Source organism: Polyodon spathula, chromosome 13 (genome assembly GCF_017654505.1).
Source record: "Polyodon spathula isolate WHYD16114869_AA chromosome 13, ASM1765450v1, whole genome shotgun sequence".
Lineage (NCBI taxonomy): Eukaryota > Metazoa > Chordata > Actinopteri > Acipenseriformes > Polyodontidae > Polyodon > Polyodon spathula.
Window position 1 is genome coordinate 181,781 of NC_054546.1, and position 22,669 is coordinate 204,449.

The 22,669-nt window shown below is 44.0% G+C and overlaps 1 protein-coding gene across 2 annotated transcripts in view; it reads right to left on the reverse strand.

Moving 5' to 3' along the window:
• prom2 (prominin 2) overlaps positions 1-22,669 on the reverse strand; it is a 37,850-nt gene that overhangs the window by 11,034 nt on the left and 4,147 nt on the right. For both annotated transcript variants that reach the window (XM_041268421.1, XM_041268422.1), the window contains 5 exons: positions 6,801-6,862; positions 4,806-5,011; positions 4,368-4,488; positions 2,356-2,419; positions 177-266 (listed from right to left, as the gene is read on the reverse strand). In XM_041268421.1, the coding sequence (XP_041124355.1) occupies positions 177-266; positions 2,356-2,419; positions 4,368-4,488; positions 4,806-5,011; positions 6,801-6,862 (543 nt within the window). The remainder of the gene's footprint in view (positions 1-176; positions 267-2,355; positions 2,420-4,367; positions 4,489-4,805; positions 5,012-6,800; positions 6,863-22,669) is intronic.

The following is a 22,669-nucleotide window of genomic DNA, read 5'->3' on the forward strand; positions in this document are numbered from 1 at the left end:
CTGCTCTATTCAGTATTGCTTGTAATACATCATGTCCACTCTCTACACTATGGAGCGCTTCTGTATTGCCCTCAAAGAAACACAGGCTGTGTGTCATGGGCGCTCCACAGCCCTTCCCCAGGATGCTGTGGTTCTGGATTGAGAAAGTCTTAGTAGAACTCTGAAGGGACAGTTACCTTGACTGACGAGGAGGAGCGAGTCCAGCGCGCTGTACATGGGGCCCCCCAGGGCCTGCAGGATCTGCCCCCCAAGCAAAGGGCCAATATCTGCAGAAACACAGCAGAGGTCATCACCATAGAGAAAGAATTCCAGTTTGCTTCACACACGGCTGGATTCATCAAGATCTTTACAGTAAAATGCGATTTCAGACACAACTCAGGAGGAGCCAGGATGCAGTCTAAAGGGGTGACTCAGTTGACTTCTAACCAGTTTCATCTTACTTTAAACAACATGGTGCAACTTGTATTTTTGTGTATAGACTTTGATAAATCAAGTCCAATGTCTTCAACAGGTTTGCGAAGAATTTCCTCTAAAAACTTCCTGAAAAAGCACAGGCTGTGTACTTCTACCTGGAGGACCAACCCATAAACAACTGACTAACAGTCCTTTGGTTCAGATAACTGTGTTTGGATAATCCTGAGTTTCAAGTAATTACCAGATCAGCCTGCCTCCTGGCTCTGCATCACACCAACACTGTCATCACTAGATCAGCCTGCCTCCTGGCTCTGCATCACACTAACACTGTCATCACTAGATCAGCCTGCCTCCTGGCTGCGCATCACACTAACACTCATCACTAAATCAGCCTGCCTCTCTGCATCACACCAACACTGTCATCACTAGATCAGCCTGCCTCCTGGCTCTGCATCACACTAACACTGTCATCATTAGATCAGCCTGCTTCCTGGCTCTGCATCACACTAACACTCATCACTAGATCAGCCTGCCTCTCTGCATCACACCAACACTGTCATCACTAGATCAGCCTGCCTGTCTGCATCACACTAACACTGTCATCATTAGCCTGCCTCCTGGCTCTGCATCACACTAACACTGTCATCATTAGATCAGCCTGCCTCCTGGCTCTGCATCACACTAACACTGTCATCATTAGATCAGCCTGCCTCTCTGCATCACACTAACACTGTCATCATTAGATCAGCCTGCCTGTCTGCATCACAGTAACACTCATCATTAGATCAGCCTGCCTCCTGGCTCTGCATCACACTAACACTGTCATCATTAGATCAGCCTGCTTCCTGGCTCTGCATCACACTAACACTGTCATCACTAGATCAGCCTGCCTCCTGGCTCTGCATCACACTAACACTGTCATCACTAGATCAGCCTGCCTCTCTGCATCACACTAACACTGTCATCACTAGATCAGCCTGCCTCCTGGCTCTGCATCACACTAACACTGTCATCATTAGATCAGCCTGCCTCCTGGCTCTGCATCACACTAACACTGTCATCATTAGATCAGCCTGCCTGGCTCTGCATCACACTAACACTGTCATCATTAGATCAGCCTGCCTCCTCTGCATCACACTAACACTGTCATCATTAGATCAGCCTGCCTGTCTGCATCACAGTAACACTCATCATTAGATCAGCCTGCCTCCTGGCTCTGCATCACACTAACACTGTCATCACTAGATCAGCCTGCCTCTCTGCATCACACTAACACTGTCATCATTAGATCAGCCTGCCTCTCTGCATCACACTAACACTGTCATCATTAGATCAGCCTGCCTGTCTGCATCACACTAACACTCATCATTAGATCAGCCTGCCTGTCTGCATCACAGTAACACTGTCATCATTAGATCAGCCTGCCTGCTCTGCATCACACTAACACTGTCATCATTAGATCAGCCTGCTTCCTGGCTCTGCATCACACTAACACTCATCACTAGATCAGCCTGCCTCTCTGCATCACACTAACACTGTCATCATTAGATCAGCCTGCCTGTCTGCATCACAGTAACACTCATCATTAGATCAGCCTGCCTCCTGGCTCTGCATCACACTAACACTGTCATCATTAGATCAGCCTGCCTCTCTGCATCACACTAACACTGTCATCATTAGATCAGCCTGCCTCTCTGCATCACACTAACACTGTCATCATTAGATCAGCCTGCCTGTCTGCATCACAGTAACACTCATCATTAGATCAGCCTGCTTCCTGGCTCTGCATCACACTAACACTCATCACTAGATTAGCCTGCCTCCTGGCTCTGCATCACACAAACACTACCAATATCCTCCTGCTAAACTCTACCCTTGTGTGTCCCTCTCCATCCATCTCATTTTCAGTCCATAGGCAGCAGATGGACACTCCGAGCTTACCATTCAAGCTCCGGTTGACTTCATCCAAGGGCTTTGAGCTCTCCTTAACCACGGTATTGATTTGCTGGGAAGTACAATAAAAACACCAGAGTTCGTTACCCTTAAAGCAGCCGCCCTGTTATCAGCACTCTGTCTTCCATCTTTCATGCAGACTGCTGAACAAAGACTCCAAGTCAACATGTTTCTAGAGGAACCTCAGAGAATCTGCAATATCATGGTGGCATTTAAATCACGAGAGCGCTAGCTTGCAGGAAAGCTACATGGATTAGAACTAAAAATCGGAGAAGAAGCTTTGCTTGGCTTTTTTGGATGATGTCCTCATGACCCAAGAGCCTCTGCTTTCTGAGGTCCCTCAGTCTACACTGCCTAACATCCCACAGAGGTCACGTGCTACATCACAATTCTTACTAAATGTATATCACTTACTGTTTTTCTGCTGATCAGTTCCCAGCAGTGTCCAGCATGTACCTGGGCTATCTCACACCCTGTACATGACACGGAGAGCCCCTCTCATCAGTGTATCTCACACCCTGTACATGATGCAGTGAGCCCCTCTCAGTGTATCACACCCTGTACCTAACGCAGCGAGCTCCTCTCATCAGTGTATCACACCCTGTACATGATGCAGTGAGCCCCTCTCAGTATATCTCATACACTGTACATGATGCAGTGAGCCCCTCTCAGTGTATCTCACACCCTGTACATGATGCAGTGAGCCCCTCTCAGTGTATCACACCCTGTACCTAACGCAGCGAGCCCCTCTCATCAGTGTATCACACCCTGTACATGATGCAGTGAGCCCCTCTCAGTGTATCTCATACCCTGTACATGATGCAGTGAGCCTCTCTCATCAGTGTATCACACCCTGTACATGATGCAGTGTACCTCTCCATCAGTGTATCTCACACCCTGCACATGATGCAGTGAGCCCCTCTCAGTGTATCTCACACCCTGTACATGACGCAGTGAGCCCCTCTCAGTGTATCTCACACCCTGTACATGACGCAGTGAGCCCCTCTCAGTGTATCTCACACCCTGTACATGATGCAGTGAGCCCCTCTCAGTGTATCTCACACCCTGTACATGATGCAGTGAGCCCCTCTCAGTGTATCTCACACCCTGTACATGATGCAGTGAGCCCCTCTCTCAGTGTATCTCACACCCTGTACATGATGCAGTGAGCCTCTCTCATCAGTGTATCACACCCTGTACATGATGCAGTGAGCCTCTCTCATCAGTGTATCTCACACCCTGCACATGATGCAGTGAGCCCCTCTCAGTGTATCTCACACCCTGTACATGACGCAGTGAGCCCCTCTCAGTGTATCTCACACCCTGTACATGACGCAGTGAGCCCCTCTCAGTGTATCTCACACCCTGTACATGATGCAGTGAGCCCCTCTCAGTGCATCTCACACCCTGTACATGACGCAGCAAGCCCCTCTCATCAGTGTATCTCACACCCTGTACATGATGCAGTGAGCCTCTCTCTTCAGTGTATCTCACACCCTGTACATGATGCAGTGAGCCTCTCTCATTAGTGTATCTCACACCCTGTACATGATGCAGTTAGCCTCTCTCATTAGTGTATCTCACACCCTGTACATGACGCAGTGAGCCTCTCTCATCAGTGTATCTCACACCCTGTACATGATGCAGTGAGCCCCTCTCAGTGCATCTCACACCCTGTACATGACGCAGCAAGCCCCTCTCATCAGTGTATCTCACACCCTGTACATGATGCAGTGAGCCTCTCTCTTCAGTGTATCTCACACCCTGTACATGATGCAGTGAGCCTCTCTCACTAGTGTATCTCACACCCTGTACATGATGCAGTGAGCCTCTCTCATCAGTGTATCTCACACCCTGTACATGACGCAGTGAGCCTCTCTCATCAGTGTATCTCACACCCTGTACATGATGCAGTGAGCCTCTCTCATCAGTGTATCTCACACCCCGTACATGACGCAGTGAGCCTCTCTCATCAGTTCCCAGCAGTGTGCAGTACGTACCTGGGGTATCTCGCTCAGGAAAGTCTTCATGTTGTCCAGTGTGTCGTTGAGGAGTTCAGGGCTGTTGTTGATGGCTTTTGTAAACTTCTCGTTGCTAATGAACATACAAATATTCCCCGCTCTGGTTCAGCACACAAGGAAACAAGTGTAAAAAAATCAAACCCAATCAGTACTGTTCTTATAGCTTGGCAAACAAGTGAATGGTGAGCACTTTGATTTATTGCGTTTGATAAGCCAGGCAGTTACATAATAATCATAATCCAAAGAACACATGAAACAATAAAACGCAAAGCGTTAACCACAGTGATTTATATCAAATGAAGAGAATGAATGCAGTCAAGCAGAGCCACGTTTCCACAAGTCAAGCAGAGCCACGTTTCAAACAGGGCCTTCAGAAAGTGTTTTGAAGTTCTGGATGTTTTTCATCACAATACTCACAGTATGACAATGGTGATCAGCATCAGGGACCAATACAGCCCTCTCCTCTTGCAGCTTGTCTTCCTGGACTGTTTTTGGTACATCCTTCCACCACAGTTGCCACAGCAACGGCAGCAGCAGAAGAAGAAGCCAATCAGAGGCATGAGCAGGATGAAGAGAATCCCGATGGCAACGCAGACCAGGAAGCCAGCCTCATACTTCAGCACCTGGAATGATTTGTTTTGGAGTGCAGTGTCGTTATTCTAGAAATGCTTCAGCACCTGGAATGATTTGTTTTGGAGTGCAGTGTCGTTATTCTAGAAATGCTTCAGCACCTGGAATGATTTGTTTTGGAGTGCAGTGTCGTTATTCTAGAAATGCTTCAGCACCTGGAATGATTTGTTTTGGAGTGCAGTGTCGTTATTCTAGAAATGCTTCAGCGTCTGGAATGATTTGTTTTGGAGTGCAGTGTCGTTATTTTGGAAATGCTTCAGCGTCTGGGATTTATTCATTGTTTTATTTTTTTTTTTTTATTTTTGTTTATTAAAAAAAATTGTCCCCCAAAAAAAAAAAAAAAAAAAAAAAAAAACCCTGCAGTATTGCTCTGAGCCTCCTGGAGGCGCTATATCCCACCTCTGACACCAAGTGTGACAGGCTGGCAAGTGGACAGAGGCCCAGAGACAGACTGCAGTTCAAAAAAATAATACTTTTATTATAAATAAACAGTATTTAAGCACAAATAGAAAGACACAGAACAAGACTTACAAAAATAAAGGTTTTCAGGCTGGGTGATGCCTTCACTGGATCAGAAAATACAAAAAAAAACACAAAACAGCAAACCAAAAAACCCAGCATGCACTAACACCAACTTGCTTCCTCAGCTCCCTCCTCCCCTAATGGGCAGCTGAGGCCTCCTTTTATGTCAGGTGGCTGGGTGCTGATTGATCGTTAATTACTCTAATCAACCCCAGCCACCTGAACACAATAAACCCAGGCTGGTAGGGGAATTTAACCCCATCCCACCCCATTAGAGCTCTGCTGTGCCACAGGCTTGGATTCCTGGGCTGTGCTCAGAATACTCAGGGGCTTGGATTCCTGTCCTGTGCTCAGAATACTCAGGGGCTTGGATTCCTGTCCTGTGCTCAGAATACTCAGGGGCTTGGATTCCTGTCCTGTGCTCAGAATACTCAGGGGCTTGGATTCCTGTCCTGTGCTCAGAATACTCAGGGGCTTGGATTCCTGTCCTGTGCTCAGAATACTCAAGGGCTGTAAAATATGGAGAGTAAATTACCTTGCTTGTGGAACATGAGACGGAGCAGAAAGAAGGTACAGTCAGTCATGTAAGACTGGTTTTGAATCACAAAATCTGTGGTCACGTGTAGATTTGCTTATGGTCTGATAAAAGTTGGCGTATGCTTAAGATCATGCACTGTACCAATCAACAGAAACTCTTGTGTGCAAATAGCTTTTAGATATGAAGGCCATTTTTTCATGCTTTAAAAAATATATATATTGTGTAAGACTTTAGTACTACAGTAAAAAAAAAAAAAAAAAATGTTAGTATACTTTTTTTTGACAAGGCTGTTCAGTTTAGTGCAGGTAGGTTTACTCATTTACAAATAAAATGTAAACAGGGCAGCCTTACTGGGGAAATCAAATCTATACTGTAGCAGATTAACTTTAATGCTAACTTTGAAATTTATATACGTCTGTATATGTATTTTATAATTCTAGTGTAGAAACATTAATTTTGTATTCATCTGAATAGATTCCATGCATAAACAGTAATATTAAGAGGCAGCCACTTCAATACCCTTCCCTGTGTCTCTATGAAGCAAACACTGACAGTGGTTCTGGATTCTTCTCATCCAATATTAGGGTTTTGTTTTCCTCTACTTGGCTTTGAGCTTGCCTGGATAATTCTAACTGCATAGCACATGACAGAGTGACCTTGAAAAGCCAATGAGGAAGCCTTGCTCGTTATGAATACCTATAGATGGATACTAATATCCTTACCTTTCTCAGGGAGTCTTCCTGGGTGATTGCAGAGGCATCTTTTATTGCTTCTGTAAGGAGTTCTGAAAAACAAAACCCGGAACACACCTCACTCAAGGGCTCTGTTGCAGTTTCTGTTGATTTTACTTTTAGGAGAGCAGCGAGTCAAACACTGATCTCAGACCCGTGTTTTTGGGAGAGCAGCGAGTCAAACACTGATTTGAGATCCGTGTTATTAGGAGAGCAGCGAGTCAAACACTGATTTGAGACCCGTGTTATTAGGAGAGCAGCGAGTCAAACATTGATTTGAGACCCGTGTTATTAGGAGAGCAGCGAGTCAAACACTGATTTGAGACCCGTGTTATTAGGAGAGCAGCGAGTCAAACACTGATCTGAGACCTGTTTTATCTGGAGAGCAGCGAGTCAAACATTGATTTGAGATCCGTGTTATTAGGAGAGCAGCGAGTCAAACACTGATCTGAGACCTGTTTTATCTGGAGAGCAGCGAGTCAAACATTGATTTGAGATCCGTGTTATTAGGAGAGCAGCGAGTCAAACATTGATTTGAGATCTGTGTTATTTGGAGAGCAGCGAGTCAAACACTGATTTGAGATCTGTGTTATTAGGAGAGCAGCGAGTCAAACACTGATCTGAGACCGGTTTTATCTGGAGAGCAGCGAGTCAAACATTGATTTGAGATCCATGTTATCAGGAAAGCAACGAGTCAAACACTGATTTGAGACCTGTTTTATCTGGAGAGCAGCGAGTCAAACATTGATTTGAGATCCGTGTTATTAGGAGAGCAGCGAGTCAAACACTGATCTGAGACCTGTTTTATCTGGAGAGCAGCGAGTCAAACACTGATTTGAGACCCGTGTTATTAGGAGAGCAGCGAGTCAAACACTGATCTGAGACCGGTTTTATCTGGAGAGCAGCGAGTCAAACACTGATTTGAGACCCGTGTTATTAGGAGAGCAGCGAGTCAAACACTGATTTGAGATCCGTGTTATTAGGAGAGCAGCGAGTCAAACACTGATTTGAGACCCGTGTTATTAGGAGAGCAGCGAGTCAAACACTGATTTGAGATCCGTGTTATTAGGAGAGCAGCGAGTCAAACACTGATCTGAGACCTGTTTTATCTGGAGAGCAGCGAGTCAAACACTGATTTGAGATCCGTGTTATCAGGAAAGCAGCGAGTCAAACACTGATTTGAGACCTGTTTTATCTGGAGAGCAGCGAGTCAAACACTGATTTGAGATCTGTGTTATTAGGAGAGCAGCGAGTCAAACACTGATTTGAGATCCGTGTTATTAGGAGAGCAGCGAGTCAAACACTGATCTGAGACCTGTTTTATCTGGAGAGCAGCGAGTCAAACACTGATTTGAGATCCGTGTTATTAGGAGAGCAGCGAGTCAAACACTGATTTGAGACCTGTTTTATCTGGAGAGCAGCGAGTCAAACACTGATTTGAGACCCGTGTTATTAGGAGAGCAGCGAGTCAAACACTGATTTGAGATCCGTGTTATTAGGAGAGCAGCGAGTCAAACACTGATCTGAGACCTGTTTTATCTGGAGAGCAGCGAGTCAAACACTGATTTGAGATCCGTGTTATTAGCAGAGCAGTGAGTCAAACACTGATTTGAGACCCGTGTTATTAGGAGAGCAGCGAGTCAAACACTGATTTGAGACCTGTTTTATCTGGAGAGCAGCGAGTCAAACACTGATTTGAGACCTGTTTTATCTGGAGAGCAGCGAGTCAAACATTGATTTGAGATCCGTGTTATCAGGAAAGCAGCGAGTCAAACACTGATTTGAGATCCGTGTTATCAGGAGAGCAGCGAGTCAAACACTGATCTGAGATTCGTGTTATTAGGAGAGCAGCGAGTCAAACACTGATTTGAGACCCGTGTTATCTGGAGAGCAGCGAGTCAAACACTGATTTGAGACCCGTGTTATTAGGAGAGCAGCGAGTCAAACACTGATTTGAGACCTGTTTTATCTGGAGAGCAGCGAGTCAAACACTGATTTGAGATCCGTGTTATTAGGAGAGCAGCGAGTCAAACACTGATTTGAGACCCGTTTTATCTGGAGAGCAGCGAGTCAAACACTGATTTGAGACCCGTGTTATTAGGAGAGCAGCGAGTCAAACACTGATTTGAGATCCGTGTTATTAGGAGAGCAGCGAGTCAAACACTGATCTGAGACCCGTGTTATTGGGAGAGCAGCGAGTCAAACACTGATCTGAGACCCGTGTTATTGGGAGAGCAGCGAGTCAAACACTGATTTGAGATCCGTGTTATTAGCAGAGCAGTGAGTCAAACAGTGATTTGAGACCCGTGTTATTAGGAGAGCAGCGAGTCAAACACTGATTTGAGATCCGTGTTATTAGGAGAGCAGCGAGTCAAACACTGATCTGAGACTGGTTTTATCTGGAGAGCAGCGAGTCAAACACTGATTTGAGATCTGTGTTATTAGGAGAGCAGCGAGTCAAACATTGATTTGAGATCTGTGTTATTAGGAGAGCAGCGAGTCAAACACTGATTTGAGACCTGTTTTATCTGGAGAGCAGCGAGTCAAACACTGATTTGAGATCCGTGTTATCAGGAAAGCAGCGAGTCAAACACTGATTTGAGACCTGTTTTATCTGGAGAGCAGCGAGTCAAACACTGATTTGAGATCTGTGTTATTAGGAGAGCAGCGAGTCAAACACTGATTTGAGATCCGTGTTATTAGGAGAGCAGCGAGTCAAACACTGATCTGAGACCTGTTTTATCTGGAGAGCAGCGAGTCAAACATTGATCTCAGACCCGTGTTTTTGGGAGAGCAGCGAGTCAAACATTGATTTGAGATCCATGTTATCAGGAAAGCAACGAGTCAAACACTGATTTGAGATCCGTGTTATTAGGAGAGCAGCGAGTCAAACACTGATTTGAGACCCGTGTTATTAGGAGAGCAGCGAGTCAAACACTGATCTGAGACCTGTTTTATCTGGAGAGCAGCGAGTCAAACATTGATCTCAGACCCGTGTTTTTGGGAGAGCAGCGAGTCAAACACTGATTTGAGATCCATGTTATCAGGAAAGCAACGAGTCAAACACTGATTTGAGACCTGTTTTATCTGGAGAGCAGCGAGTCAAACATTGATTTGAGATCCGTGTTATTAGGAGAGCAGCGAGTCAAACACTGATCTGAGACCTGTTTTATCTGGAGAGCAGCGAGTCAAACACTGATTTGAGATCTGTGTTATTAGGAGAGCAGCGAGTCAAACATTGATTTGAGATCTGTGTTATTAGGAGAGCAGCGAGTCAAACACTGATTTGAGATCCGTGTTATTAGGAGAGCAGTGAGTCAAACACTGATCTGAGACTGATTTTATCTGGAGAGCAGCGAGTCTCTCAGACCCGTGTTTTTGGGAGAGCAGCGAGTCAAACATTGATTTGAGATCCGTGTTATTAGGAGAGCAGCGAGTCAAACACTGATTTGAGATCCGTGTTATTAGGAGAGCAGTGAGTCAAACACTGATCTGAGACTGGTTTTATCTGGAGAGCAGCGAGTCAAACACTGATTTGAGATCTGTGTTATTAGGAGAGCAGCGAGTCAAACATTGATTTGAGATCCGTGTTATTAGGAGAGCAGCGAGTCAAACACTGATTTGAGACCTGTTTTATCTGGAGAGCAGCGAGTCAAACACTGATTTGAGATCCGTGTTATTAGGAGAGCAGCGAGTCAAACACTGATCTGAGATCCGTGTTATTAGGAGAGCAGCGAGTCAAACACTGATCTGAGACCCGTGTTATTAGGAGAGCAGCGAGTCAAACACTGATTTGAGATCTGTGTTATTAGGAGAGCAGCGAGTCAAACACTGATTTGAGACCTGTTTTATCTGGAGAGCAGCGAGTCAAACACTGATTTGAGATCTGTGTCATTAGGAAAGCAGCGAGTCAAACACTGATTTGAGATCCGTGTTATTAGGAGAGCAGCGAGTCAAACACTGATTTGAGATCCGTGTTATTAGGAGAGCAGCGAGTCAAACACTGATTTGAGATCCGTGTTATTAGGAGAGCAGCGAGTCAAACACTGATTTGAGACCTGTTTTATCTGGAGAGCAGCGAGTCAAACACTGATTTGAGATCTGTGTTATTAGGAGAGCAGCGAGTCAAACACTGATTTGAGACCCGTGTTATTAGGAGAGCAGCGAGTCAAACACTGATTTGAGACCCGTGTTATTAGGAGAGCAGCGAGTCAAACACTGATTTGAGATCCGTGTTATTAGGAGAGCAGCGAGTCAAACACTGATTTGAGATCCGTGTTATTAGGAGAGCAGCGAGTCAAACACTGATTTGAGACCTGTTTTATCTGGAGAGCAGCGAGTCAAACACTGATTTGAGACCTGTGTTATTAGGAGAGCAGCGAGTCAAACACTGATTTGAGACCCGTGTTATTAGGAGAGCAGCGAGTCAAACACTGATTTGAGACCCGTGTTATTAGGAGAGCAGCGAGTCAAACACTGATCTGAGACCTGTTTTATCTGGAGAGCAGCGAGTCTGATCTCAGACCCGTGTTTTTGGGAGAGCAGCGAGTCAAACATTGATTTGAGATCCATGTTATCAGGAAAGCAACGAGTCAAACACTGATTTGAGATCCGTGTTATTAGGAGAGCAGTGAGTCAAACACTGATTTGAGACCTGTTTTATCTGGAGAGCAGCGAGTCAAACACTGATTTGAGATCCGTGTTATTAGGAGAGCAGCGAGTCAAACACTGATTTGAGACCCGTGTTATTAGGAGAGCAGCGAGTCAAACACTGATTTGAGACCTGTTTTATCTGGAGAGCAGCGAGTCAAACACTGATTTGAGACCCGTGTTATTAGGAGAGCAGCGAGTCAAACACTGATCTGAGACCCGTGTTATTAGGAGAGCAGCGAGTCAAACACTGATTTGAGACCCGTGTTATTAGGAGAGCAGCGAGTCAAACACTGATTTGAGATCCGTGTTATCAGGAGAGCAGCGAGTCAAACACTGATTTGAGACCCGTGTTATCTGGAGAGCAGCGAGTCAAACACTGATTTGAGACCCGTGTTATTAGGAGAGCAGCGAGTCAAACACTGATTTGAGATCCGTGTTATTAGGAGAGCAGCGAGTCAAACACTGATTTGAGACCCGTGTTATCTGGAGAGCAGCGAGTCAAACACTGATTTGAGATCCGTGTTATCAGGAAAGCAGCGAGTCAAACACTGATTTGAGACCTGTTTTATCTGGAGAGCAGCGAGTCAAACACTGATTTGAGATCCGTGTTATTAGGAGAGCAGCGAGTCAAACACTGATTTGAGATCCGTGTTATTAGGAGAGCAGCGAGTCAAACACTGATTTGAGATCCGTGTTATTAGGAGAGCAGCGAGTCAAACACTGATTTGAGATCCGTGTTATTAGGAGAGCAGCGAGTCAAACACTGATTTGAGACCTGTGTTATTAGGAGAGCAGCGAGTCAAACACTGATCTGAGATTCGTGTTATTAGGAGAGCAGCGAGTCAAACACTGATCTGAGACCTGTTTTATCTGGAGAGCAGCGAGTCAAACACTGATTTGAGATCCGTGTTATTAGGAGAGCAGCGAGTCAAACACTGATTTGAGACCCGTGTTATTAGGAGAGCAGCGAGTCAAACACTGATTTGAGATCTGTGTTATTTGGAGAGCAGCGAGTCAAACACTGATCTGAGACCGGTTTTATCTTGAGAGCAGTGAGTCAAACACTGATTTGAGACCCGTGTTATTAGGAGAGCAGCGAGTCAAACACTGATTTGAGATCTGTGTTATTAGGAAAGCAGCGAGTCAAACACTGATTTGAGACCTGTTTTATCTGGAGAGCAGCGAGTCAAACACTGATTTGAGACCCGTGTTATTAGGAGAGCAGCGAGTCAAACACTGATCTGAGACCTGTGTTATTAGGAGAGCAGCGAGTCAAACACTGATTTGAGACCCGTGTTATTGGGAGAGCAGCGAGTCAAACACTGATTTGAGACCCGTGTTATTAGGAGAGCAGCGAGTCAAACACTGATTTGAGACCCGTGTTATTAGGAGAGCAGCGAGTCAAACACTGATTTGAGACCTGTTTTATCTGGAGAGCAGCGAGTCAAACACTGATTTGAGATCCGTGTTATTAGGAGAGCAGCGAGTCAAACACTGATTTGAGATCCGTGTTATTAGGAGAGCAGCGAGTCAAACACTGATTTGAGACCCGTGTTATTAGGAGAGCAGCGAGTCAAACACTGATCTGAGACCCGTGTTATTAGGAGAGCAGCGAGTCAAACACTGATTTGAGACCCGTGTTATTAGGAGAGCAGCGAGTCAAACACTGATTTGAGATCTGTGTTATTAGGAGAGCAGCGAGTCAAACACTGATTTGAGACCCGTGTTATTAGGAAAGCAGCGAGTCAAACACTGATTTGAGATCCGTGTTATTAGGAGAGCAGCGAGTCAAACACTGATCTGAGACCGGTTTTATCTGGAGAGCAGCGAGTCAAACACTGATTTGAGATCTGTGTTATTAGGAGAGCAGCGAGTCAAACATTGATTTGAGATCTGTGTTATTAGGAGAGCAGCGAGTCAAACACTGATTTGAGACCTGTTTTATCTGGAGAGCAGCGAGTCAAACACTGATTTGAGATCCGTGTTATTAGGAGAGCAGCGAGTCAAACACTGATTTGAGATCCGTGTTATTAGGAGAGCAGCGAGTCAAACACTGATCTGAGACCTGTTTTATCTGGAGAGCAGCGAGTCAAACACTGATCTGAGATCCGTGTTATTAGGAGAGCAGCGAGTCAAACACTGATCTGAGACCTGTTTTATCTGGAGAGCAGCGAGTCAAACACTGATTTGAGATCCGTGTTATTAGGAGAGCAGCGAGTCAAACACTGATTTGAGATCCGTGTTATTAGGAGAGCAGCGAGTCAAACACTGATTTGAGATCCGTGTTATTAGGAGAGCAGCGAGTCAAACACTGATTTGAGATCCGTGTTATTAGGAGAGCAGCGAGTCAAACACTGATTTGAGACCTGTTTTATCTGGAGAGCAGCGAGTCAAACACTGATTTGAGATCTGTGTCATTAGGAAAGCAGCGAGTCAAACACTGATTTGAGATCCGTGTTATTAGGAGAGCAGCGAGTCAAACACTGATTTGAGATCCGTGTTATTAGCAGAGCAGCGAGTCAAACATTGATTTGAGATCCGTGTTATCAGGAAAGCAGCGAGTCAAACACTGATTTGAGATCTGTGTTATCAGGAGAGCAGCGAGTCAAACACTGATCTGAGATTCGTGTTATTAGGAGAGCAGCGAGTCAAACACTGATCTGAGACCTGTTTTATCTGGAGAGCAGCGAGTCAAACACTGATTTGAGATCCGTGTTATTAGGAGAGCAGCGAGTCAAACACTGATTTGAGACCCGTGTTATTAGGAGAGCAGCGAGTCAAACACTGATTTGAGATCCGTGTTATCTGGAGAGCAGCGAGTCAAACACTGATCTGAGACCGGTTTTATCTTGAGAGCAGTGAGTCAAACACTGATTTGAGACCCGTGTTATTAGGAGAGCAGCGAGTCAAACACTGATTTGAGATCTGTGTTATTAGGAAAGCAGCGAGTCAAACACTGATTTGAGACCTGTTTTATCTGGAGAGCAGCGAGTCAAACATTGATTTGCGATCCGTGTTATTAGGAGAGCAGCGAGTCAAACACTGATCTGAGACCTGTTTTATCTGGAGAGCAGCGAGTCAAACACTGATCTCAGACCCGTGTTTTTGGGAGAGCAGCGAGTCAAACATTGATTTGAGATCCGTGTTATTAGGAGAGCAGCGAGTCAAACACTGATTTGAGATCCGTGTTATTAGGAGAGCAGCGAGTCAAACACTGATTTGAGACCCGTTTTATCTGGAGAGCAGCGAGTCAAACACTGATCTGAGACCCGTGTTATTGGGAGAGCAGCGAGTCAAACACTGATCTGAGACCCGTGTTATTAGGAGAGCAGCGAGTCAAACACTGATCTGAGACCCGTGTTATTAGGAGAGCAGCGAGTCAAACACTGATCTGAGACCCGTGTTATTGGGAGAGCAGCGAGTCAAACACTGATTTGAGACCCGTGTTATTAGGAGAGCAGCGAGTCAAACACTGATTTGAGACCTGTTTTATCTGGAGAGCAGCGAGTCAAACACTGATTTGAGATCCGTGTTATTAGGAGAGCAGCGAGTCAAACACTGATTTGAGATCCGTGTTATTAGGAGAGCAGCGAGTCAAACACTGATTTGAGATCCGTGTTATTAGGAGAGCAGCGAGTCAAACACTGATTTGAGATCCGTGTTATCAGGAAAGCAGCGAGTCAAACACTGATTTGAGACCCGTGTTATTAGGAGAGCAGCGAGTCAAACACTGATTTGAGACCTGTGTTATTAGGAGAGCAGCGAGTCAAACACTGATCTGAGACCTGTTTTATCTGGAGAGCAGCGAGTCAAACACTGATTTGAGACCCGTGTTATTAGGAGAGCAGCGAGTCAAACACTGATTTGAGACCCGTGTTATTAGGAGAGCAGCGAGTCAAACACTGATTTGAGATCTGTGTTATTAGGAGAGCAGCGAGTCAAACACTGATCTGAGACCGGTTTTATCTGGAGAGCAGCGAGTCAAACACTGATTTGAGACCCGTGTTATTAGGAGAGCAGCGAGTCAAACACTGATTTGAGACCCGTGTTATTAGGAGAGCAGCGAGTCAAACACTGATTTGAGACCTGTGTTATCTGGAGAGCAGCGAGTCAAACACTGATTTGAGACCTGTTTTATCTGGAGAGCAGCGAGTCAAACACTGATTTGAGACCCGTGTTATTAGGAGAGCAGCGAGTCAAACACTGATCTGAGACCTGTGTTATCTGGAGAGCAGCGAGTCAAACACTGATCTCAGACCCGTGTTTTTGGGAGAGCAGCGAGTCAAACATTGATTTGAGATCCGTGTTATTAGGAGAGCAGCGAGTCAAACACTGATTTGAGATCCGTGTTATTAGGAGAGCAGCGAGTCAAACACTGATCTGAGACCTGTTTTATCTGGAGAGCAGCGAGTCAAACACTGATTTGAGATCCGTGTTATTAGGAGAGCAGCGAGTCAAACACTGATTTGAGACCTGTGTTATTAGGAGAGCAGCGAGTCAAACACTGATTTGAGACCCGTGTTATTAGGAGAGCAGCGAGTCAAACACTGATCTGAGACCCGTGTTATTAGGAGAGCAGCGAGTCAAACACTGATCTGAGACCTGTTTTATCTGGAGAGCAGCGAGTCAAACACTGATTTGAGACCCGTGTTATTAGGAGAGCAGCGAGTCAAACACTGATTTGAGACCCGTTTTATCTGGAGAGCAGCGAGTCAAACACTGATTTGAGACCTGTGTTATCTGGAGAGCAGCGAGTCAAACACTGATTTGAGATCCGTGTTATTAGGAGAGCAGCGAGTCAAACACTGATTTGAGACCCGTGTTATTAGGAGAGCAGCGAGTCAAACACTGATTTGAGACCCGTGTTATCTGGAGAGCAGCGAGTCAAACACTGATTTGAGACCTGTGTTATCTGGAGAGCAGCGAGTCAAACACTGATTTGAGACCTGTTTTATCTGGAGAGCAGCGAGTCAAACACTGATTTGAGATCCGTGTTATTAGGAGAGCAGCGAGTCAAACACTGATTTGAGATCCGTGTTATTAGGAGAGCAGCGAGTCAAACACTGATTTGAGACCTGTTTTATCTGGAGAGCAGCGAGTCAAACACTGATTTGAGACCTGTTTTATCTGGAGAGCAGCGAGTCAAACATTGATTTGAGATCCGTGTTATCAGGAAAGCAGCGAGTCAAACACTGATTTGAGATCCGTGTTATCAGGAGAGCAGCGAGTCAAACACTGATCTGAGATTCGTGTTATTAGGAGAGCAGCGAGTCAAACACTGATCTGAGACCGGTTTTATCTGGAGAGCAGCGAGTCAAACACTGATTTGAGACCTGTGTTATTAGGAGAGCAGCGAGTCAAACACTGATTTGAGATCTGTGTTATTAGCAGAGCAGCGAGTCAAACACTGATTTGAGATCTGTGTTATTAGGAGAGCAGCGAGTCCAACACTGATTTGAGACCTGTTTTATCTGGAGAGCAGCGAGTCAAACACTGATTTGAGACCCGTGTTATTTTCCAGTTCTGTGGTGCCATTCATCAAATTGTTTCTATAATTTCAGTTAGGGTCTTATCATCAAATACCAACAGTGCAGAACTGCATTCGATTCATTTCTGCAGGTTTGATTAAACGGTTGTACTGATCTCCTCCTCGTGTCCGATGAGTTGATGATCCTGCCATTGTAAGACACATACTCCCCTCCACTACAGAACTTACTCTTCGGTTAAATGGTGAGATGTTCATCTTTTAGGTTAACGGTTTGTATCCAGTCCTTGCCTTTTCAAGTGCCCTCGCGGAGTACATGACTGTCATGCTCTGCCCTCTAACTAGCTCTGCCACAGCACAGGGGCACAAGGTGAAGGGTATAGCCTACAAGGACAGGCCACCTACACCTAGATCTTCACAAACACAACTGAAGCTGAGGGAGGGAACACAAAGCCTGGAATAGTAGCTTGAAACCTCTGTTCTGTAGCAAGACACATTCTGGCCCTCTGTCTGAAAGCTTTCCACGTAACACATTTACAGTGGCATGAGATCTGGTAATTTGCTAACAATGTCTAGGTAAATTGGGCCAGTTCATGACTTCTATGTCACCACTATTTACTTTGGGTCAATCACACACAGACTTACCCGTTAGTAACATTACACAGCAAGATTAGCTGAAATCAATCCAGAAACCTCCCATGCCTGTTAATAGTGAACAAATAAACAGGCTGCACAGTGAGGGAAGGGAATGATTGCCCTTTGAACAATGTATTACATTTCATGCACCACACTTTCACACAGTCTCTACCTCTAAACATAAGAACATAAGAACATAAGAAAGTTTACAAACGAGAGGAGGCCATTCGGCCCATCTTGCTCGTTTGGTTGTTAGTAGCTTATTGATCCCAAAATCTCATCAAGCAGCTTCTTGAAGGATCCCAGGGTGTCAGCTTCAACAACATTACTGGGGAGTTGATTCCAGACCCTCACAATTCTCTGTGTAAAAAAGTGTCTCCTATTTTCTGTTCTGAATGCCCCTTTTTCTAAACTCCATTTGTGACCCTTGGTCCTTGTTTCTTTTTTCAGGCTGAAAAAGTCCCTTGGGTCGACACTGTCAATACCTTTTAGAATTTTGAATGCTTGAATTAGGTCGCCACGTAGTCTTCTTTGTTCAAGACTGAACAGATTCAATTATTTTAGCCTGTCTGCATATGACATGCCTTTTAAGCCCGGAATAATTCTGGTCGCTCTTCTTTGCACTCTTTCTAGAGCAGCAATATCTTTTTTATAGCGAGGTGACCAGAACTGAACACAATATTCAAGATGAGGTCTTACAAGTGCATTGTACAGTTTTAACATTACTTCCCTTGATTTAAATTCAACACTTTTCACAATGTATCCGAGCATCTTGTTAGCCTTTTTTATAGCTTCCCCACATTGTCTAGATGAAGACATTTCTGAGTCAACAAAAACTCCTAGGTCTTTTTCATAGATTCCTTCTCCAATTTCAATATCTCCCATATGATATTTATAATGGACATTTTTATTTCCTGCGTGCAGTACCTTACACTTTTCTCTATTAAATGTCATTTGCCATGTGTCTGCCCAGTTCTGAATCTTGTCTAGATCATTTTGAATGACCTTTGCTGCTGCAACAGTGTTTGCCGCCACTCCTACTTTTGTGTCGTCTGCAAATTTAACAAGTTTGCTTACTATACCAGAATCTAAATCATTAATGTAGATTAGGAATAGCAGAGGACCTAATACTGATCCCTGTGGTACACCGCTGGTTACCACACTCCATTCTGAGGTTTTTCCTCTAATCAGTACTTTCTGTTTTCTACATGTTAACCACTCCCTAATCCATGTACATGTGTTTCCTTGAATCCCAACTGCGTTCAGTTTGAGAATTAATCTTTTGTGCGGGACTTTGTCAAAAGCTTTCTGGAAATCTAAATAAACCATGTCATATGCTTTGCAATTATCCATTATCGATGTTGCATCCTCAAAAAAATCAAGCAAGTTAGTTAGGCACGATCTCCCTTTCCTAAAACCATGTTGACTGTCTCCCAGTACCCTGTTACCATATAGGTAATTTTCCATTTTGGATCTTATTATAGTTTCCATAAGTTTGCATATAATAGAAGTCAGGCTTACTGGTCTGTAGTTACCTGGTTCAGTTTTGTTTCCCTTTTTGTGGATCGGTATTACGTTTGCAATTTTCCAGTCTGTCGGTACCACCCCTGTGTCAAGAGACTGCTGCATGATCTTGGTTAGCGGTTTGACCTGATATTGTTCAGAAAACATCTTAGTGAAAGAAGCAATAAGATCTCTTGATGCTAATAAACAAAAGATGCTTCAGACTTAGGGAAGTGCATCAAAAGAGGGAAATGTTCTCCTCCAGATGATCTAAATGCACACCCAACAACTACTGGGACATTTAACGAGCAAGTAGAAAAACAAAAGGCTCTTCCTCAAGGCTCTTTTCTTTAGTGTGTTTTGTTTGTTCCTGCTGACGACTGTAGCTCTTGCAGTGCTTTATTATTACAAGTGGATTTTGTTCCTCACTTTATAATCCTGCTTCCTGTCAGATTACAATATTTACTGCATGCTGTTTATGCTCCATGTTTGGTTTACAGGTTGCCGTGGTGATTATTGTACTATACTTAAGTCTCTAAGGACTTAATTGCCTTCTAAAATATTGTGCAAATAAATAATCAAGCAGTCAAATCAAACTGGTCATCTTACAAAAGAGTAACTAGCAGCTCGCAAGGTGAATTGAAGGGTTAAAAATGTGCCTCTGTTTGCTACTAGTTAAATAAAAAAGAAAAGTTAGTTTTCTTTCAAATAAAACCAATGGACTATAAATGGATGTGTTCTTCTCCTTGTTTAGATTCACTTTGTATCATTTTCTGTGTCGGTTGTTACATCCTGGGGACTTTTTACAAAAGTTTAAAGTGCCCCTCTGCCTCAAAGGAAGTGCACCACAGATTCATCATTAACCACAAACCTGCGCCCCTGCAACACTCTGCCACTTTCAAACTATTTCATAAATAATAAAGATAACATTTTCCAGTTGTTTTCCAGGTGTGAACTAAATCACCACATCCCATCACAAATAAAGAGATCATGAACCACATCCTATAAACTGAATCACCACATCCCATCACAAATAGAGATCATGAACCACAGCCTATAAACTGAATCACCCACTCCCATCACAAATAGAGATCATGGACCACATCCTATAAACTGAATCACCCACTCCCATCACAAATAGAGATCATGAACCACAGCCTATAAACTGAATCACCCACTCCCATCACAAATAAAGAGGAGATCATGGACCACATCCTATAAACTGAATCACCCACTCCCTTCATAAATAAAGAGGAGATCATGAACCACATCCTATAAACTGAATCACCCACTCTCTTCATAAACAAAGAGGAGATCATGGACCACATCCTATAAACTGAATCACCCACTCTCTTCATAAACAAAGAGGAGATCATGAACCACATCCTATAAACTGAATCACCCACTCCCTTCATAAATAAAGAGGAGATCATGGACCACATCCTATAAACTGAATCACCTACTCCCATCACAAATAGAGATCATGAATCACATCCTATAAACTGAATCACCCACTCCCATCACAAATAAAGAGGAGATCATGAACCACATCCTATAAACAATCACCAGCTCCCATCACAAATAGAGATCATGAACCACATCCTATAAACTGAATCACCCACTCCCATCACAAATAGAGATCATGAACCACATCCTATAAACTGAATCACCCACTCCCATCACAAATAGAGATCATGAACCACATCCTATAAACTGAATCACCCACTCCCTTCATAAATAAAGAGGAGATCATGGACCACATACTATAAACTGAATCACCCACTCCCATCACAAATAGAGATCATGAATCACATCCTATAAACTGAATCATCCACTCCCATCACAAATAGAGATCATGAACCACACCCTATAAACTGAATCACCCACTCCCTTCATAAATAAAGAGGAGATCATGGACCACATCCTATAAACTGAATCATCCACTCTCTTCATAAACAAAGAGGAGATCATGGACCACATCCTATAAACTGAATCACCCACATCCCATCACAAATAGAGATCATGAACCACATCCTATAAACTGAATCACCCACTCCCTTCATAAATAAAGAGGAGATCATGAACCACATCCTATAAACTGAATCACCAACTCCCATCACAAATAGAGATCATGAACCACAGCCTATAAACTGAATCACCCACTCCCTTCATAAACAAAGAGGAGATCATGAACCACAGCCTATAAACTGAATCACCCACTCCCATCACAAATAAAGAGGAGATCATGGACCACATCCTATAAACTGAATCACCCACTCCCTTCATAAATAAAGAGGAGATCATGGACCACATCCTATAAACTGAATCACCCACTCTCTTCATAAACAAAGAGGAGATCATGAACCACATCCTATAAACTGAATCACCCACTCCCATCCCATCACAAATAGAGATCATGAACCACATCCTATAAACTGAATCACCCACTCCCTTCATAAATAAAGAGGAGATCATGAACCACAGCCTATAAACTGAAATCACCCACTCCGCTTCATAAATAAAGAGGAGATCATGGACCACATCCTATAAACTGAATCACCCACCTCCCATCACAAATAGAGATCATGAATCACATCCTATAAACTGAATCACCCACTCCCATCACAAATAAAGAGGAGATCATGAACCACATCCTATAAACAATCACCAGCTCCCATCACAAACAGAGATCATGAACCACATCCTATAAACTGAATCACCCACTCCCATCACAAATAGAGATCATGAACCACATCCTATAAACTGAATCACCCACTCCCATCACAAATAGAGATCATGAACCACATCCTATAAACTGAATCACCCACTCCCTTCATAAATAAAGAGGAGATCATGAACCACATCCTATAAACTGAATCACCCACTCCCATCACAAATAAAGAGAGATCATGAACCACATCCTATAAACTGAATCACCCACTCCCATCACAAATAGAGATCATGAACCACATCCTATAAACTGAATCACCCACTCCCATCACAAATAGAGATCATGAACCACATCCTATAAACTGAATCACCCACTCCCTTCATAAATAAAGAGGAGATCATGGACCACATCCTATAAACTGAATCACTCCCCATAAATAAAGAGGAGACTCATCCTATCATCAAATCATAAAGAGGAGATCATGAACCACATCCTATAAACTGAATCACCCACTCCCATCACAAATAGAGATCATGAACCACATCCTATAAACTGAATCACCCACTCCCTTCATAAATAAAGAGGAGATCATGAACCACATCCTATAAACTGAATCACCCACTCCCATCACAAATAGAGATCATGAACCACAGCCTATAAACTGAATCACCCACTCCCTTCATAAACAAAGAGGAGATCATGAACCACGGCCTATAAACTGAATCACCCACTCTCTTCATAAACAAAGAGGAGATCATGGACCACATCCTATAAACTGAATCACCCACTCTCTTCATAAACAAAGAGGAGATCATGAACCACAGCCTATAAACTGAATCACCCACATCCCATCACAAATAGAGATCATGAACCACATCCTATAAACTGAATCACCCACTCCCTTCATAAATA